Source organism: Rhincodon typus, chromosome 1 (assembly GCF_021869965.1).
Source record: "Rhincodon typus isolate 14 chromosome 1, sRhiTyp1.1, whole genome shotgun sequence".
Lineage (NCBI taxonomy): Eukaryota > Metazoa > Chordata > Chondrichthyes > Orectolobiformes > Rhincodontidae > Rhincodon > Rhincodon typus.
The window spans coordinates 124,257,200-124,278,601 of record NC_063332.1 but is presented as its reverse complement, the minus strand read 5'-3'; the positions used below and the strand labels follow the sequence as shown (position 1 = coordinate 124,278,601).

At 39.7% G+C, this 21,402-nt stretch overlaps 1 protein-coding gene across 1 annotated transcript in view; it reads right to left on the bottom strand.

Moving 5' to 3' along the window:
• Positions 1-4,429: 4,429 nt before the first annotated feature.
• Positions 4,430-21,402, bottom strand: part of LOC125485026 (kelch-like protein 2) — a 46,123-nt gene continuing 29,150 nt past the window's right edge. Inside the window, exons 2-5 of the mRNA XM_048605924.1 lie at positions 18,380-18,505; positions 13,651-13,757; positions 5,762-5,894; positions 4,430-4,553 (exon numbers count right to left, since the gene is read on the bottom strand). Coding sequence (XP_048461881.1) covers positions 4,430-4,553; positions 5,762-5,894; positions 13,651-13,757; positions 18,380-18,505 — 490 coding nt within the window. The remainder of the gene's footprint in view (positions 4,554-5,761; positions 5,895-13,650; positions 13,758-18,379; positions 18,506-21,402) is intronic.

The window sequence follows — 21,402 nt, the reverse complement described above, 5'->3', positions numbered from 1 at the left end:
AATTATTTAGACCACAAGACCTAAAAGCAGATTTCTATCCTAATCAAGCAAGCTTTTCATTGAAGCTTCAAGATAGGCATTTTGCTGCCCTGAAAACATTAAATAAAAGTGCTGTTTAAATGCGGGAAGAAATATAGCTGTAAATATCAATTTGGTGGCACAGCATGTGTTATTGTTACGTAGTAGCATGTGGATTTACAACTGCAGATATTCCGTTAGTCTAATGTTAGCTGCAGCTTATTTGGGGGAAAAAAAAAGTGGTTTTGCCACATGAAGGAGGAAAAAAAATTAAAACTAAGTGAAGTCAATGCGATCGTTGAGATTATCCCAGCAGCTCATGGCAGAATGCAATTGACAGAGAACGAGTCACAGACTACCTCCTAAAATGGCACGTACTGCAGAAAACAACTCAAAAAGAATGACAAAAACAAGCTCCAAAAAGTGGTAGAAAGGGCAAGACATATTTTTAATTTGATACATATAGCCACACTAATTGATTCTCTCAAATTACCTATGACAGCGTTCCCAATTGTATTCAGCCATAGTCCATTTAGCATGGTCATTGAGTATACAATAATTTGTGGTTCTTGTGCAGAATTTGCAGTCCTGAGGACTGACCAATGTTCCAGGAAGCACAAGTTCCAAATTCACCATGGGAGTAATAAGACACACTGGTACCAGTAAAACAAAAACGTGAAACAAAAAGCAAAGAACTGTGGGTGCTGGAAATCTGAATATGAAACTGAAATAGCAGGAGAAACTCAGCAGGTCTTACTGCATTTCTTCAGAGAAAGCAGAGTTAACTTCTCAGGACCAGCAACGCCTCTTCAGGATAGCTCCAATAAAATTGTGAAACTGTTGAATAGTGATTAAAACCCAACTAATTCATTAATGCCCTTTAGGGAAGGAAAGATGCCATCTTTATCTGGGCTGATTTACACATGACAGGGATTCTGCTATAATGCGTGTTCTGGCAACGCGAATTGGCTATAATGCAACTGACGAATAGGGGAACGCTATTTCTAAAACATGAACTTGTGTTGGCTATAACGCGATTCCATTGGTGCGTGGAGGAGTACTCATCGACATCACATGATCGTTTTGCGGGCTTTGTCCTGAGCACGTTCAATGTTAACACAGTGTGTGTCTCGGTATCATGTGATCATCATGTTTTCTGAGAGAAGTACAGTACTCTGGTTTTTTTATTGCAAATTCTGCCATGTTACCCACAAAAATGCAAGGACAAAGTAACAAGAATGTTAGCAAGAAGCATCCTGGTGATAAAATTGTGGGTGGTGGACGTAAAAGAAAGACTATAACACTGGAAGAGAAACTAGATGTTATAAAGCATTTTGAGCATAATGAGAGAACATGTGATATGTGTATATGAGAACATGTGTAACAGGAATAAGGTAGTCTACTTCACGCACCATTAGAGACAATGCAGAAAAGATTAAAGCAAACTGTATTGCTGAGTGCTAGCAAATCTGTGAAGTCATGGACAAAATAACTTGAGCAGATGGAACAGCTTCTCAGTGTGTGGATAGAAGATCAAATGAAGAAGTGTTCTGGGACCACCCTTCTCATGATAAAAGAGAAAGCCTTACCAATTTATGAAGATCTAACAAGAAAAGCTGAAAATCGGGAGCTTCTCCCAGATTTTTTTCAAGATTTTAAAGGTTTTGATTTGTCAGAGGAGCTCCCAAGAATCAAAACACTGTGTGTTGATCTTGCAAAGCAAGTTGGATTTGAAGAAGTGGAGAGTGAGGATATTGAAGAACTGTTTGAGTCCCACTGTGAAGATCTCTCTACAGCTGATCTACAACAACTTGTCGCTGAGGGGGATGTGGAAGCTGGAGATGAACATGATGTCCAGGATGCAGCACCACGAGAGCTTTCCACTTCTGCTTTGTCTTCTATCTGGAGGGAAATTGAGATGCAGTTGCAGCTCATAGAGGACAATGATTACAATACAGATCACAGCAAGGTAACAGATCGTGGAATAAGATCTTATTTGGCACCGTATGAACAGCTTCTTCATGAAAGAAGCAAAAGGGCAAAGCAGCAAAAACTGGGGGTCTTTTTTAAGCCAACCCCCCAAGAAACATCAGAAGACAATGAGCCACAGCCATCCACTTCTGGATTAACTAATTTTCACCCTAACCCTGCAACCACAACTGCACCTGAAGGCGATGATGATGATGACGACGATCCTCAGCCCCTGCATTAACAAACAGAGGAACCTCAAAACCTCCTCCCTCATTAGTCATCTTGACATTTTTCAAGATAAGGTGTTGAATTTACCTTTATTTTGTTATTAGATATGAATACAACAACATTTATTCAAACTGTGCTATCCTTGGTGTTAGGCTTTTGAGTGATTTTTGAGCAATTTTGAGTGATATTTTATAGTACTCTGCCCTTAACCCTGCTTTTCCCATCAGATCCGTTATTTCTATAAAGCACAATTTTCTATACAGCGCAATCTTGCACACGAACGCAACTGTCACATGAAAACAGGACCCCCTGTACTTCATGGTTGACTATATGCACTCAGTAAGCCACACGCTCAGTTACATCAAAATTGTTGATCTACAGCAGCTCAAAGGGGACCATGATGGTCTTCTCAGGCAACAGTGCACTTGTGGTTTCTGTTGGCAAAGCAAGCTCAGAGAGGCTCCTTGACCAACTAGATTAAAGAATCCATCGTGCCATGCAAAGTTTAAACCAGGAAGTATAAAGTAGAAAATACAAATGGGATTTAAAGGGCAACCAGAGGATTACATTAACAACTGGGAAGGAAAGATAATGAGAAAAATAAAAGCAACAGAAAAATAAAAAGCAATAAAATTATTCAAATATCCAATATTAATTAAACTTATGAAGCAATGAAACGTCACAGTCAAAAAAACTACATTTTTAGGGCCAGAGAGTTTATGTTGTAGGAATTATCAGCCTCCTAAAAGTTCACTTGTCCCTGAATGCACCATTCTCATCTTTCTCTTCGATGAGGAGTGGGTATCTAGTGCACAAGTACACCAATACTGGCATGGGCATCATGAGGAAAATGGCTTTCTTCTGTACTGTATGACTAGAACTTCACAGCATTGTATGTCTTTCACTGTCAAGGCAATGGGAAAGCTTCTGTTATAGCTAGAAAATGGAGACAGTGTAACTCTGACCACAGCTACCAGATTCCCACAATTGTTAGTTTCATCACTATTACTAATTGCAAGTCTCAGCCATTGTTTCAAACACCCGTAGAACCGTGGAACAGAAAGCAATTACTCCTTTATACCAACTCTTTTGGCTGAACAATTCCAATTGTCACAAATGATCAGGAATTAAGGTTCATTGTGGTGAGGAGTTTCTGTTGTCACCAAACAAAATTCCATGCCCTAATCAAGTAGCACATTCAGCTCTGATTGGTCAATGATGATTTACTTACATGCTGAGAGAAGTGAGCAATGATTGATAAGACTAAGCGTGAAAAAGTGGGTGGTGGAATAAACAAAATGACTGCGTGCTGCGAGGACCGTTTTATGTGTATTTGTTGAAATACACCAAATCTCTCAGGATGACCCTCTACACTGATAAACAGAACAGCTAGTGAAATTTTGATTACCTGCCAAGACAATCCTTATCTGACAGCCAACAGAACTTGGCAGATATTCCCCAAATTAATGTCCGTCAAACAAAAAAATCAGTTCTGTCCAACAGCACTCAACTCCAGACACCTTCTAAACAATCTGTTCAGAGTTGTAATTACACATTTCTAAAGCAAGTGGGATTTGGGTGGCCGGTGGCTCAGGGTTAGCCCTGCTGCCTCACAGTGCCAGGGATCCAGGTTCAATTCCACCCACGGGCAACTGACTGTGTGGAGTTTGCACATTCTCCCAGTGTCTGCGTGGGTTTCCTTCCACGGTCCAAAGATGTGCAGGCTAGGTGGATTGGCCATGCTAAATTGCCTGTAGCATCCAGGGATGTGCAGTCTAGGTGGATTAGCCATGGGCAATGCAGGGTTACAGGGATAGGGTAGGGGGAAGGGACTAGGTTGGATGCTGTTTGGAGGGTTGGTGTGGACTCGATGGGCTGAATGGCCTACTTCCACACTGTAGGGAAGCTTTAATTCTGGCTCAGAGACAATGACAGTACCACAAGGGCACTAGCACTCAACTTCATTTTTTTTAAAAATTTAACCTACTTTTATAACCTACCTGTTCAGAAATGTAATCACACCCCTCTGGAGCAGGTAGGATTTGAACCCAGGCCTCCCAATCCAGATGTTGGGACACTACCACTCCACCACGAGGGGGCCCTAGCTCTCGACTTTATTGCCTTTCCCTGCAGGAGCAACCACCCTACACCAATCAGCCGATCATCTAAATAACTGCTTCCTTATCTCGCAATTCCAGCCAGAGGGTGTTCATCACTGACTGGGGAGCATTTGTTCTCTTGGCTCTGCAGCAGGTTCACCAGCTAGAGCCATATAAAGAGTGCACACTAGAGACGGGGCCAGGAAATCTGCCAAATTGACCAGCAGGAAGGCAGCTCTGTAGTTTACAAAAAAAAAGAATATTTATGACAGCCTAAACCCACACAAAAATTTAAAGGGAGAATTGTAATTGCAATTTTTTTTTGCTTTCTCCAATCCTCTCAGCTTTACTTGATCAAGTCAAATTGTCCTTTGAGGGGACAGTGAAAAAGCAGAGAACAGTTTCATTTTATTTTTGTTTCAAAAGCTCTGCACGTTTATTTAGAGATAAAATGCTTATGGATACTAGCTCAGTTTTATAAAGGAACCCAAAGTTAGTAAATTACAATTATAATCAAGGTTACTCAAAATTTAATTAAACCTTATTAATTTAACTGGTCATCACCACAGTACCTTTTTTTAAAAGTGAAAATATTTATTTGCACAGAAGAGGTAATATTATCCTCCAAGATGGTGGAAGCTTCCACATGCCTATGTGCGGATGTCCCAAGCCTACAAAATCTAAAATTTGTACCAATTGCACTTAGTTCATTTACCCTTTCACCAAAATACAGAAGGCAAGTGTCGTGCCCCATCAGCTGGTTTACCATCAGGTTGCGTCACAGCTGAGCCCTAGCCAGTTCTGAGCCAACATTCACCCCACCCTTAAGGCTGAGCATATGGAAACAAGGGTGATTTACTGGTGGAGGTGGTTAATAGATGAAAAGTACCCACAGGTGGTGAGAAAAGTCACAGCCAAAAAGGTTGTGTGTGACAGCACTTCTGGATAGAAAAGAAAATAAACCATTCACCCAACTCATACTTCCCAATAGCACCAGAACATAAATGCTACTACTCTTTCATTTCTCTGCCATAGAAGCAACTAATTTCAACTGCACTGACCAACTGAAATCAAAAAGATGCGCATAGACCTACAATTTGCACATTATAGCTTGGACCCAAGCCACTCAGAAAGCACATGCATTTTAGCTCATGCTTCACTGAATTTGAAGATTGTGATCTAGTTAAGGCATAACCTTGATTTGAATATCTCTTCAAATTAAGTAACACACAAACGTACATACTCTTACATGCACGTGTTTACACGCATACAAAAAGAAAACTTAAAACAAAGGTTAATTATTAAAGATCACAACTCTGAAAATTAGTTTGAAAGTTACACAGGCCTTACTATTATTGGATTGCAATCACTTTCAAAGTCCTGAAAAGATGCGAGTCTACAATCTCATTGTAATGAATGTCCGTTTAATATTAAACATGACCTACTCACACAGTACCTGTACATTCTCTTCTGTAACCTGAAGTTCAGCTGTGTAAACATAATCCACAAGAATGCTTAACGTCCAGCTGTCCACTTCCTTTATGCGAACTCTCTTTGCCTTGCTCTCGCTCATTTCACCTAAAAAACAAAAGTATGTCGTATGTCCACCTTTCTATCTCACAATGTTAGGAAACATTTGCATGTTCAGGGCATATCTAGCAATCACCTTTACTTTAGGTAAAACTTTTAACTTTTAACTTTTAAAATGTCGTTTATTCCACCAGAATACATAACTTTTCAGACTTAATCAGATATTGAATGACATTCTGTTGCTACCTTCACACAGCTTTTCAGTCTCAATTGGTATCTGCAGTATTTGTCTCCTTCCACTAAGAGGATCAGTTTCTGCAACTCTGTTAGCCCATTCAGCCCATCAAGTCTGCTGCCCCATTTAATTAGATTGTAATTGATCTGATGATCCTCAGCTCCACTTTTCTGCCTTTTCCCATAACCTTTGATTCCTTTACTGATTTTTATCAGCGTCGAATATACTTAACGACCTGCCTCTACAGGCCTTTGCAGGAAAGAATTCCATAAATTGACTACCCTCAGATGAAATTCATCCTCTTTTTTTATTTTAATGGCCCATGCCTTACTCTGAGATTATACCCTCTGGTCCTAGATTCTCTCAGAAGGCAAAACAACTTCTCCATGTCTACCCTGTCAAGGCCCCAAAGATCGTTTATGTTTCAATAACATCACCTCTGATTCTTCTAAATGCCATTGAGTAGGCTGAGCCTGGGTTCAACCTCTTCTCAGGAGACATTCCCTCCATATCCAGGACCAACCTAGTGACCTTTTCTGGGCTGCCTCCAATGCCAGTACCATCTTGGAATAAGGAGACCAAAAAGGTTCACAGTATTCCAGGCATGGTCTAACTAGTGCTTTGTATAAATTTGGCAAAACCTTCCTATTTTTCTACTCTATACCCTTTAGCAAAAAGGGCCGTCAGTCTATTTTCTTCCCTATTACCTGCTGACTTTAGATGCTGGTTTTGTGTGCTTCATGCACAAGAACTTCCAAATTCCAAATATTTAAAAAAGCTTTTGTAGTACATGGTCACATAATTTGTAAGTTTGTCCTCAAAGTTTATTTTCTCCCATTATCATTTGTTTGGTCATTTTTTTGTTAGTTTTTAAACCTTCCCAAATCCTTCGGCTTAACAGGATCTTTGCCACATTACATGTTTTCTCGTTCAATTTCACACTATCCTTAACTTCTCTGGTTAACCATGGTTAACCTTTCTCACTGGGATACATCTTTGTTGTGAGCCACAAACTATTTTTTAAAATGTCCATCATTGTTCCTCCACCATCTTTGCTGCTAATTTTCTTTCCCAGTCCACTCAAACTCGCTCTTATAAAGACTGGGTCTTCTTGTCTTTGTGTTATCTTAAAAAGTGGAGTGAAATGAGAAGGAAATTTTAAAGCCAGGGATTAACAAGGATGGCAGCACGTTTTGAAAGCAAGGAATTTGATACCTATTTTTTTAACCTTGTTTGTATAAATATGGGTTCCATCAATGTGCAAAAGAACTGGAACCAACGGATTGTTTACAATTGAAGCTGATTGATAAATGGAAGACATTTAAGAGGCACCAAGATGGATACATGAATAGGGAGGGAATAAAGGGATACGGATTGAAAAATGGCAGATTTGTTTTTAGATTAACTAGGGCACAATGGTCCGCGCAGGCCTGGAGGGCCGAAGGGCCTGTTCCTGTGCTGTACTTTTTCATTTGTTCATTTCCATTTGTTCAACACAGACTGCTGACAAAAGTCCTCCCTGCCAAAACAAAAAAAAGGTGTTTGGTTGTCGGGTAGCTGAATAGCTTCAGCTGTGAATAAGAGAGAGAGAGAAGCTAGTCAGGCCAGAACAGAAACCAACAAGTCTGCAGGAGCCAGAAAACTCCCTACTTCCCTGTAGTTGGCGACTATCAACCTGAAGAAAAGCTGCTTGTTTTTCCTTCAGCTCATGCTGCAAGTTGTGACTTTAAATTGGATGATGTGACAATACTATGGCTTTAAAAGACATATTTTGTCCTAGTTTTTAGTTTCAAAAACAAAGAAAGATTGAGCCCGAGGTGGTAAGGAGCCTGGTCAAAGCCAATAAAGTAAACAGCTTGTGAAGCCTCGATTTTGTTTTAAAATGTTGAACAATAGAAGCAGCCTGAATGGGTGGGGTCAAGCACCCACCAAACCAGGATTTTTAGTTTTAGCTTTCTGCAGTGGCTGGGGTCTTGATGCGGAAGCTGTTATTCCCCTCTCTGTTACAGCTAGGGATTCTGTCTCACATGCAATTCTAGCAGCAGGCAATCTGTTTTACTGAATTTGCCTTTGCCAAGGATGTGTTTATGGGATGTTACTATATTGGAACAATTAATTAGTAGCAGTTAATATATATATTATTTTGTTAAACGTTGATAGAGTTACAGTTAAGCCAATCCTTTTATTTTTATTTTGTCTGTACGGTAAAAGTAAAATGTGTTTTGCTTAAAGTGGAGTAGTTTGACCAATCGAATTGCATCTGGAATGCATCACCTGACACTCATCTCTAAAACAGGAAAAGTTACAGTCTGGGCTATCTTCTTAAATATATTTTGAAACAGTTTGGTCTAGTCCATGACAATACATCAGAGACTTTTCATAAAGTGATCCAGCCACCTTGTGTTTCTTGCAAAACAGGTGAAGCATTTGGCAAAAGGGAAGTCAAGGAGAATGGCAAGAAACAAACCAACAGATCTAGTGAACAAAACTGTTTTTCTAGACTTTTCTCTACTCAGCAAACCCCTCCCTTCCCCCCCCCCATCCCCCGGGTGTGTGTGTGTTGTATGCGTGCGCACATACACAAAGGGGGAATGAGTTTATAAAGGGCTTCGGTTTTAATTTATAGAGTTTACTTAATTTGTTTCCCTGTAGCTATAAATCTGGTGACCTGTATGAAAGTGATTTTTGTTAAGTACTGAAACCTGGTCTATGTTTTCTATCAACCTGGGTCTGAAAATCAGGTTCTTTGGGGATTTTACATTTTATTTTAATTTTTAACTCTTATGACAACTCTGGGAATGACAGAGTTTGATTTCCCTTATGTTACCCCAGTAAGTCATTACATTCTACCCTTTGTAATTATAGCACATCGTCTCAGAATAAAGGAGCACCAACTTAAAACTTAGAGGAGGAGGAATTTCTTCTCTTAAGGTTGAGTGTCTTTGGAACTCCTTGCCACAGACAATTTGTGTATTTAATGTTGAGATAGATAAGTTCTTGTTCAGTAAGGAAATCAAGGGGAAAAGGCAGGAAAGTGGGTGTGAGAAATGTTGGATCAGCCATGATTGCACTGAATTGTGGAGCAGGCATGAGGGAACGAGTGGCTTACTGCATTTTGAAAGCAAATTTCACAATCTAATACAATCTCCCACACATTACATCAGATTATAGATAGCTATTAGTAGCTTTCTACACACAGCCTCCAGAACTGCAACAGAATCTCAAATCAAAATTGTAAAAAGGATCTATTTAACTTCCAGAAAACAGTTCTAATTAAAATATATTTTGCAATTATGCTTGCATTCACCTTGAGGTTTAAAAAAAAATCTTGATCAGATTATGTTCTTCCCCGTCTCCTCTCTCACAAACTGCAAGGAACTCATGGATCTATTTGTCGTTGAGATAGAGACCAACCACTGTTACATGCTCACTTCCACTAACCCACTAATCAAAATTTCTGCAATATTCCCTTCCCAACCCTGAACACTCACCTTGCTCTAGTTTCTCTCCTATCTGCCCTTTTGCTCTCTCTGACTAAGCTCATCTTAGCACAAGACCTCCTGTTCCCTCAATCCTATTCCCTCTCAACTACTCATCACCCAACATTCTCTCCTAGTCTCCCTGTTATCCAGTACCATTAAAGGTTGGTTGTCTGCCTTCTGATGTTGCCCCTTCTCCTTTGTACTTTATCATCAGTCTCTCCCTCAAAAATAAATACCAGCATACTCATCTTGTGTCCTTCAAAATGTTGTCACCTCCCAAATCGATGCTCTACTTTCCCAGAATTCCATGCTTGAACCCATTCAACCAGGTTTTGCAGTTGCCCTAATCAGCATGCTGTTTGACTGTGAGGACAGTTAAACTATCCCCCTTGTCTTTCTCGACATGTCAGCAGCAGCGTTCCTTCTCATTTTTTTTCCCCTTCTGCACATACCTCTAAAAGGTCCATGCACAGCAACACTTTCTGGAACCAGAAGTCAATGCTGTGAACCCGGTCAGCAAGCCGTTCATCCAGAGCAGCAGTTTAAAGGGAATGTTGGTCTGTGGTCTTTGACACAGTTGACCACACCATCTTCCTCCAGCATCTCTTCACAACCATCCAGGTGAGTGGAACAGTTTATGCATGACTCCGTTCTTATCACTTGGTAGCCAACAAATCACTTGGAAAGCTTTCACTTCCTGCTATTGTACTGCTACCACTGAAGTCCCCAAAAGGATCTATCCTTGGCCACCCCTTACTTTGTGTCTCTTATTTTATGATGCCATCATCCAAAGGAATAGGGTTAGTTTTCACTACAAAACCCAGTCCTTCCTCATCACCTCTCCTCATTCTCTCTTGCAAAATCATCAAACTGTCTATCTGATAGCTAGTGTTTTATATGCAGAAATTACCATCAATTAAATATTAGTTAGCCAGCATTTTAAGCTGCTTCTTGTGACTTTGTTTCCTAACTATTGATTCAATCCCTGGCCACTAATCCATTTATCACCATTTGACCCTAAGGTAATCTTCTGAACTAATACTCCTGCATCACTCAGTCTACCTATTTCCACCTCTGAAACACTGTCTGACCACCCCTTCCAACTCATCCGCTGTTAAAGCTCAATTCATGAATAGGCCAGGGCTTTGGAGACTGAGGGGTGACCTTATAGAGGTTTATAAAGTCATGGGGGACATGGTAGGGTGAACAGTCAAGGTCTTTTCCCCGGGGTGGGGGAGTCCAAACCTAGAGGGCATAGATTTAAGATGAGAGGGGAAAGATTTAAAAGGGACCTGAGGGGCAACTTTTTCCACGTAGAGGGTGGTACATGTACGGAATGAGCTGCCAGAGGTGGTGGAGGAGGCTGATACAATTACAACATTTAAAAGGCATCTGATGGGTACGTGAATAGGAAGGGTTTAAGAGAGGGATATGGGCCAAACGCTGGCAAAATGGGACTAGGTCAGATTGGGATGTCTGGTCGGCACAGCCAAGTTGGACCAAAGGGTCTGTTTCTGCACTGTATGACTATCTTCATTATCTCTAGCCTTCAGGATTCCAAAGTACTCCTGGCTGGTCTCCCACATTCTACCTTTCATAAACTTGAAGCCATCCAAAACTCTGCTTCCCATTTCCTCACTTGCAGAAATCCACAGTCCCCTATTACCAAACAATAATGGCTCCTGGTCAAACGGCACTTTGACTCGGTTCCCAAACCCTTCCATGGTCTTGCCATCCCTATTCCTGCAACTCCTAAAAACCCAGAACCCAAGATATCTGTGCACAACTAATTCATGCCTCTTGTACAGTATTATTAATGTAAACTATTTTTGTTGCTGGATCGAACTCAAACTGCCATCATAACAGGAGCATTGTCTAATATTGGGCAGCATCTGGTTTACCTTCCTTCTCGTAACCTAAACAAACAATCTGAAACATCTGTTCTACATCTAATGACAAAACTGCACCAGAATAGCCTTAAAATAGCACAAAATACCAGATAATGCTGATATAGCTAAAGTGTCATGTTTTCACACTGAAGTGACTACTTGAGGTGTCATCATCACCATTATAGAATTCTCTGCCTGATTAAGAATACCTGCCAACATGACTTCTCTTCTAAAAGAGACAAGCAAAAACAGTTGGTTGAAACTGTGTCGGCCTTTAAACAAATACCTGTATTGTAAAAACCAAACTGTGTCTGTCATACAAGTCAAATGACAGATTGATCTAACCTCGTAAGTATTTGTATTAATTAATGGTACTAAATTAATGGACTTCAAGTAACTTTACAATAATCATTGACAAAAATAAACTAAGTGAGCACAGAATAAAATTTCAAATGATTCAACCAAACTGGGAAATAATTAACGTTGACCATAAATTGTTAAATTATAAAACTAAAATGGTAATAAGGGTTTCATTAACAAAAATAATATTATTCAAAGCAAAATTTATAAACTAAATTACATATGTTCAATCATATTTATTTTGTACAGAGGCACACAATCCCAACTACCAGTAACAAATTGGTATCACAAATATTAAATTAGATTCCAGTAGAAATTAATTTGGCTTTATTTTCTCCCTTTTCCTTTCTGCAGGGTTTTCTCATAAATCGACAGTGGAAAATCACCACATGACTGTCACTGAAGGCAACTCCCTTTTCAACTTTTCTTTGTCTGTTGTGAACAAACATTCGTCCTCTACTCTGCAGTTCCTCCTGCAATTGCACTGAGATCAAATACTCAGCATGCAAAAAATCATAGCAAGCTTCAAACTACAAATATAGTGTAGCTTCAGTTGATAAAATATTTGTTTTGGTGTGTATATGCTACTATGAGCATGCATGCATCCAACTTTACCTTACCAGCAGTTGGCATCCCAGAATGAGGGAAGAAAATCAAACCACTGAGGTCTCCTATTCTCAAATATTCATGTGCTGAAGCACATACAAGAATTGATTATGAAGGGCATCAGCAGCAAGATCAAATGGTGACTCTTGTTGCTTCAAAACCAGCTGTCAAAGATGCAGCAACATAGCTGTTTCACTAATTACTCGTCTAATTTCTCCTCCCTTTAAAGGAGCCTTAAATTCCATTTGGAAGTCTTCCCAGCAAAAAGGCTGGAAATGCATCATGAAATGAAATCTGAGGTACAATTTTGTAACCAAGTGTCTATTTAGGTTCTTGAGATCTATAGTGAAAGGCAGCCACGCACCACTGAAAACTTTTCAAATACAGTAACAACAAGTACAATTTTTCCAAAAGCCCAAGGGTACAAGTCAGCAAACACGGCATGCAGGCAACAATGCTTTCTGTAACGACTACCAAAATATATCCTCTAAAGCAGAGCAAATCTCCAGCAGAGGAGTATGCTGTAATTCTTCAGTTGCAGTACTACAAACAAACAGCAAGTGACTTTTTGGGGTACAGACGCTTCCTCGTTAAAAGCTGTGTAAACTTAAGCTTGCAACTCACAGGCCACCTAAAAACAGGAGACATATTAAAAAGGAAAACAATTGAAAACTTCACCACTTCAGGACCCAATCTTTCAACTGGCAAGTATAGAAACAAACAATAATAATCAATTTGACAGTCTCATTATTTGCTTGTGTTAGATTATTCTGTTCTCTACTGTGTGACGAAATTGTGTCAGATGTGTGTTGAGTATCGTTCATCTTAGCAATTGTTTACTGCTGGAATGGGTGAGGGTAATCGAAACACTAAGAGTTCCTATTCTGAATTGCTCACATTGCCAAAGCACAGACAATGAGAACCGATTATAAAGGGCATCACAGTCAAGATCAAATGGCCACCATTATTGCTTCAGAGTCAGTTACCAAGGAAGATGCAACACAGCTGTTGTACTGACTCATTCTCCAATCTTCCCTCCCTTTCTTGAGGTTGCTTTAAATCCCATCGCAGAATCTTCCCAACAATGATGGCGAAAATTTACCTTAACAGGAAACCTTAGTAGATTTGGTAGCCATGTGTGGCAGAGGACAGAATTTCTGATCTACAGCATCACACTTTTGACCAATCATTTTATTAATTACAGATTTATGTAACTAATGGTAACACAATACCTGTAAACATTGCATGGAAGTATGGACTGCAAGCTGCCAAAACAACTCTGTGTGCTGAAATCTCAGTATCTTCAGCTACAAGTGTCACATCACATAAAAGGTTCTGACTGTAAGAGAACAGAGTGAAGATTATTGGAAGAAAATATTCAGTACAAAATCTAACACAATACCCTTTTACTAGCCATTAACATCACCATTCTGCTTCCTAAAAGTCAAAGTTAACAGGGAGTAAGAGAAACCCATGGCTGGGAGCTGTCAGGGTCTGGGCTGGAAGTTGATGGAAATGCTGTTGTTACAATAACTTCTGATTACAATGATGTGGGATAAAGTTATACCAAATCAAGTCAATCTGTAAAAGTTGCAGAGTGTGTACTGTAACGTATTCTTCCCACTTTTGAAGGCAAGACTCAATATGGAGTGCAATTTGCCGTCGATGCCCACTTGTTGCCCTGTGAAATAAGTTAATTGATAGTTGGATTCATTCTCAGTCAAGCTTCACACAGATTAGAGAGGTCCACTTCATAATCAAGAAAAAGGGACGTTTCAAATCACCAGGGAATCTTTCTGTTACAACCCAGATGATGCCACTGCATAATTCAACGTGGAGCATCACAAACAATATTCTTAAAGATGCTCAGCTTAACCACACAATTTTTAAATCTTATTGAATATCCACTAAAGTAACTAGGAAAGCTGTATTTCCTGTGCCTTGCACTTTTAAGAATTCTTGTTTTCCAGGATGGGTGGGGAAAATAGAAAAGGAATTAAAACATTAAAAAGACATTTTTCCCCCAGTAATGAGATGTCTATATCTATTTTCATTTGCTTTCCCAGGATTTCAATTCTATTCTGAGATTATCTGCCCAACATCCATGAAAGTGAACCTATCAAATACCTTTAGATCTATCAATAAATCTGGCCTTCATTGAGCATTTCACTAGTGATAGCAACAGTAAAGAGTTTACAGGAATGACCAGTAAAATTGTACCTGAGAAAATATATAAAGATAGGCCCCAAGATTATAAAGCACTAAAAGAAATGGAGGTGTCATCTGATCTAATAGCAACAAACCTTACCTTGGTCAACATAAAATTTCCAATCCCACAAAATAAAAAGATAACACAACGTTGCAAACTGGTACCAATGCTATTGGTTTAAAAGTATTGCAGGATTTTATTTGCCTGAAAAAAATTTAGTAAAATAAAATGCCACAAGTATTGTCGGTTACTCTGGAGATATAATTTGACCTTACTTATAGCTCTGTTTCAGTTCTTCAGTGATGAGAGTGACAAAGTGTGGCATCAAGGAGCCCTCGTCAAAGGGATTAGGGAGAAAACTTTCCACTGATTGCATACATGCCCAGCACAAAGGAAAATGGTTGTGGATGGTTAGAGATCAATATGCTCTACTCTGGAAAATCACTAAGAATCCTAGTTCCAATCATCTTTGGCTATTTCATCAATGACTTTCTCTCCATCATAATGCGGAGTGGGATATTCATGGACAATTGCAGTCTTCAGTATGAATAGCAAATGGTCAGTCCATACCCACATGCAGCTAGACCAGGACAGCATTCAGGCTTTGGCTGCTAAGTGGCAAGTGGACATTCACGCAATGCAAGTGCCAGGTAAAGAACACCTACAAAAGAAGAATGACTAACCACCACCACCTTTACATTCAAAAGTATCATAATTTAACTCCCCATCATCAACATTGTCTGAGAGAGCCTTTGTGTGCCTGTGTTGTGTCTATAACTAGCAACCAGCCACATAAATACTGGGGTGGTTATGAGAACAGGTGAGAGACTGCCTTCTACCAGTCACTCATCTTGACTTCTTAAAGCCTGTCCACCACCCAAAAAGCACAAGTCAGGACCATGATGCTCTCCACCTGCCTGGATATGTGCAACCGCCATAATACTCAAAGAGCTCAACACCACCAGGAATACCTCCATCACACAGTTCAAAAAGCTAGTTCACCACATCCTCCAAAAGGATAATATATGCTAGTCTTGGCAGCAACATCCTCATTCCGTGAATGACTAAAAAAATTCAAATTATCAAATGACACAAAGTTGGGATTATAATTAATACAGAGCAGGACCGTGACAAAATACAAACAGGATTCATACATTTCCAAAACAGGCCTGTAATTGACAAAATAGATTGCAATATTGTACAGTTCTGGGTGCAAAAAAAAGTAACGAAAGGTAGTGAAGGTATCGGAGAGAGTGCAGCAAAGATTCACAACATTAGTTCCAGGCCTAATGAATTTCAGTTATGAAGTTAGATTGGAGAAGTTGAGACTGTTTTCCTGAAGGGAAAGCTGAGCAAAGATCTGATCAAGGTATTCAAAATCATGAGAGGTCTGAACAGAGTACATAGGAAGAAACACTTCCCACTTATGAAACGAAACGATCAAGAGCAAGAGGGCACAAATTTGAAGTAATTGATAAAAGAAGCAAAAGCAAGAATAAAGAAAATCAAACAACAAGATCTGGATTGCATTGCCCAAGAGTGTGGTGGTAGCAGGTTCAACTGAAGAATTCAAAAAGGGAAATAGACGACCGTCTGAAAAGGATGAATGCGTAAAGGTATGGGGAGAAGGCAGTGAAAGTGCACTTGGTGAACTGCTCACCTGGAAGGCCAGCAATTAAAGTGGGTTGAATGGCCTTATAACATTTATATGATGTAGAGAACTGTGAGATAAGGTCAAATATTTTGTTTTATTTACTCCTTGGAAAATAAGTATCTAAAAAGGGATTGAGGAAGCTAAGGGTACAGAAACACAAAAAAATTACTCATCACTGAAAGTAATGATGCAGATTAATAATCCTATTGTGAATTAAACAAGGCACTGGGATTCACTTCTAGAGGGCTGAAATTGAAAAAAACAAAAATTATGTTAAATTTATATTGAAACATAGTTTGACCACATATTATGAAAAGATTGTAAAGGCACCAGAAAAGCAGCAAAAATTATCAGAACGATACCAGAACTGAGAAGTTACCTTTCAGCAATGACTGAACAGGCCGAGGTGCTTTTCACCACAGTACATTAAATAGTGAATTTACTACAATGATATGTTCAAAGGGATTTCACCAGAACGTTGTAAAATGAAGTATCACATGGAGTCACACTGGAGAAATTAGTTCAGATGACCAAAGCTTGGTCAAAGAAGTAGATTTTAAGGAGCATCTTAAAAGGAGAAAAGTGAGAAAGAAAATGAAGTAAAACTTGAAAAGAGAAGAGAGACATGATAGAGGTCTTTTATATTACAACAGGATTTGACAGAGTAGACAGATGCTTCACCTGTAGCCAAGACCCGAACTAAGCACCAGAAAATAAAGCTGATGATAAATAAAGCCAATAGAAAATTGAGGAAAATCTTTTCCAGATAAACACTTGAGATACAAAATATTTCAGAGCTCCAGGGATGTGGGGCTAACGGAGTTGCTTTTGCAGAAAACTGGCACAGACAGAATGAGATGAATGACCTTCTGCGCTAAACAACAAACCAAATAACAGCAGAAGCTAGAAATCAGAAACAAAAACAAAAATTGCTGGAGAGAAACTCAGCAGGTCTGGCAGGATTTGTGAAGAGAAAGCCGAGTTAACGTTGCAGGTCCAGCATCCCTTTTTCAGAACACTGGCCTGAAACATTAACTCTGCTTTCTCTCCAGAAATGCTGCAGACCTGCTGAGATTTTCCAGTATTTTTCTGTTTTTGTTCCTTCAGTGCTATTACTATTTAAGGATTCTATCAGAATAGCTGGAACATGGAACTCAAGATCCGCATTACCTCCATCATGCCGCAACCAAACAGCACAGAGTTTGAAGGTGAAGCTTGTTATTTACATGAGAGAAAAGGAATAGACGATGTTGATGGTGATACATGAAAAAGGGCAATAGAAGGCTTATGTGCAGCACAAACGCTGCTTAGATATTTTTGGGCTGAATGGCTTGTTCTGCGCTATAAAAATTATAACAGTAATTAATAGGGCAAAAAAGGAAGGTGAATCCAAGTTTTGCAAACCAGTGCAGACTGTTAAAAATAAATTGCTACGGAATAGGAATTGGGTTTCAAAAAAGGAAATCATATTGCTGAGCGATATTGTTTACTTGGCAACTGCTGGGATGCCAAGTATCACCACAAAATGGCAGATAAAGTCCCCCAATTCCCTCAGTCAGTTGCTAACTATCAGTGGATTGTCATGTTGGTGCTGCAAGGGGGCAACAAGAGAATGGGCAAGTGAAAATAGACACCTCTGGGTCTGCTCGTGTACCTAGCAATGGGTTGTTAAAATGGTGGCAGATGGTCTTTGGTGCAAAAAAGAAGACTGAAAACAGCAACTTTCTGTTCTCTCTCTCTGTCTCTCTCTCTTCCAAGTAGCATGCCATAAGAGAGCATTAGCAACCATTGGCTTCTATTAGATTGGCCCTTGACTATGGTTGACACAGCCTTTTGCAATAAGGTTGACCAGAAAACTCATCTATTCCTATTGCCTGCTATTCCACATAATGGAATGATTTACAGGCAAATAATCAGCCTATTTGGCCACGTTACAAACACAACCTCCGTGGTTATGTGCGGAAGGTAGATTTGAACCTTGATGTTCTGGCCTACAGGTAGAGAGGTTACTATAACATCATGTGATCTGGACATTCTGTTAATAGTTAAAGTGTTTGCTGCAAACCCAGGTGATGCTAAAATGGACATAGAGACGTACCTTCTCAGTTCATTCATAACTTTAAAAGCATTTTTCATATGGCGAGGATTCACAGTCACTGGACACTGTTTCTCAGAAACATCATCCTTTAGATCATGGTGTTTATGTTGGCATAATTTTGTGCACCTGTAAGCAAAAATTAGGATTAAACATCCAACAGGAGAAGTCCGTAACAGATAAAATTATTTAAATTAGCCTTAATGTTATTAAGTCAGCCAACAACTGGTAGTCAAGCAATTAAATAGGAATCATATGCATTTGTATCAGGCAGCTATGCTCCAACTTAAAATTTTCATTACGAAATGAAACTATTTAAAATACTTTTTTTTTAAATCTAGGAAATTATTAAACCAAAGTAAAACAGCATAACCAAATGTCTGGCATTAACTTTACAAAGGCCATTTAAAAAATAATTTCACCAAAATACAGGCACAGTCTGGTCAATTTAACAACGTGATCCAACGTCCCAAGAAACCATTTGTATTATCATGACTAACAGTCAGAACCCCAAAAGAACTGTTGGCATTTTTAGCCCACAATTCCAAAAATTTTTTTTTTTTTTAAATAAAAAGGACAGCTACAGAAACAGAGCAATAACAGGTATAAATTCGGAGGCTAGCCATCAAAAACTCTTTCTGGGACCAATGGAGATACAAGATCTAAAGGTGTCAGCACAACTTCAAACAGGTTGGGCTGTGATCACAAAGCTAACTAGGAGCTGACAAGCCCCTGCTCAATAGCAAGACACCCTCTGCCGATTACAACGGAAATGCAGACACATTTCTTTCACTCTTCCCCTTTTAAAGAATACACAAAGAGAGGGGTTAAAAAGGCAGTTTCAATTTTACTGGAATGGACTAGTGGGACTGAATACACCATGTAGAACACTGCACTGTAGCATTAGTCTTCTGTGAAGGTCACAGTCAAAGAATATTCCCTTGTCAGCCCTGTACAGCAATTAAAGAACATCGCTCACTCTCAAAGTAAGAAGTCAGCTACTCGCCAGACAACAGAAGGGAGACTCTCTCTCTCTCTCATCGAGTGCTACAAACCAGCTTTATTTAAAAAAAGGCACGTCAAACAGCCCATAAAAATAAAAATCTCAAAATGTCAATGGTTCACCTATCAATGTCAATGCTACAGGATACTGCAATGGCCACAATATTCAACTACCTGTAATGATTCACAAATAATTTAGAACTGATCCATGTCTTTTTTATTTAAGAAAAGAACATTTCATCCTTTCGGATTCAGCTTTTATTTCTAAACTTTTAGTGTGTGCATTGCATTATAAATTCTGACCGTATTTAATAATTAATAAACTCATTCTTCATTAACTCAAAAAAGCCTGGTTAAATGTCTCCTTTTAAAACACGAGTTATTGTGTGTGGGAGAGTGGTATCCATGAGGGAAGGGATCCTTTTTACATTAACCATATTGCAACCAACCAACGGGGATGGTAGTAATAAAGTAAGGGAGAAGTAATAACGGAGAACCAGTTCATCCCTTCTCATCCAGAAGTTCAACAATCTGGAGTACCCTACTTGGAATGGAGAAAAAAAAAATCTCACCTAGGGTCTGGTCACAAATATAAATAAATATATAGTATGTGTCACACATGAGAAAGTGCAAATGTTATAAAGAAAAGCTTGTACTGCATCAGTAACTGAATCAGCAAACCCTTAAGTACAGGACGACTGTAACAACAAATTTCCAGGCTACATTTGTTACAATCTTCATAGAGACCAGTAAGTTGTAAAAATCGAAATGAATTTCTCAAACTGACGAGACGAAACCTAGGAGATAGTAAGGACTGCAGATGCTGGAAGTCACAGTCGATAAAACGCGGAGCTGGAGGAGCACAGCAGGTCAGACTGCATCACAGGAGCAGGACCGTCAACGTTTCGGGTCAGGACCCTTAGTCAGGACTGTCCTGGCAAAAGGGTCCAGACCCGAAACGTCGACTTTCTTATTTAAGAAGCATCTGGAAGGTGCACTTAAAATGCCAGGCTATGGACCAAGTGCAGACAAATGGCATTAGTACAGTTTGGTGTTTGTTGGCCGGCATAGATGTGATGGGTTGAAGTGCCTGTTTCTATGCTGTATGATTCTACATTATACCATTCAACAACTAGCTGGAATGATCTTATTACAAACAACAAAAGTAGATACTCAAGCATTTTATCCCTATCAAACCTCAGTGAAGGGAAACTCGGTTTCCACTTTGAAGTGAAGTGGCTTCTTCAGTAAACATGGCTAAATTACTGCACTCATTCAATATTGTTACTTTAGTCAATGTTGCTTCCTGAAACCCTTAAACTACTAACACAGTTCACATATTTATGATAACAGGTTCCCTAAATTCCTCGGTTATAGCATTCCGTTTTTGGAGCCCTCTCTATTGATATTAGACTATGCAATACTTACGTTCTTCTGCCCTCACTGTTTTAGAGACTGCTAAACAGCACTGTTCTTTTTACAGATAATACAGTGTGGAGCTGGAAGAGCACAGCAGGCCAGGCAGCATCAGAGAGCAGGAAAATTAACCTTTCAGGTCAGGACCCTTCTTTAGAAATGGGGAGGGGGAAGGGAGCTGGGAAATAGATAGAGAGAGGAAGGGTGGGGCTGGGGAAAGAAGGTGGGATGTGATTGGTGAGTGCAGGTAGAGATAATGGGGGTCGGTCAGTGGAATAGGTGGGGTGGATAGGTGGGAGATAAGATGGACAGGTTGTGTCGGGTCAAGGAGGCGGGAGGGAAGATGGGTGGAGAGGTGAAAGGTTGGTTGCAGTAGGGGGTAGGTCGGCTGGAAGGGTAGGGCAGATTGGTGGGGAAGATGATGGACAGGTTGTGTCAGGTCAAGAGGGTTGGGGTGAGGAGGAGGGTTGGACGTGCAATGAGGATGGGAATGGGGAGATTTTAGTGAATTCTTTGTTTAGGCCATCGGGCTGGAGGCTCCTGAAAATTAGCGCAGAGCGCGAGAGAGGGACACCAAGCGAGAGACAGACACACACACACACACACAC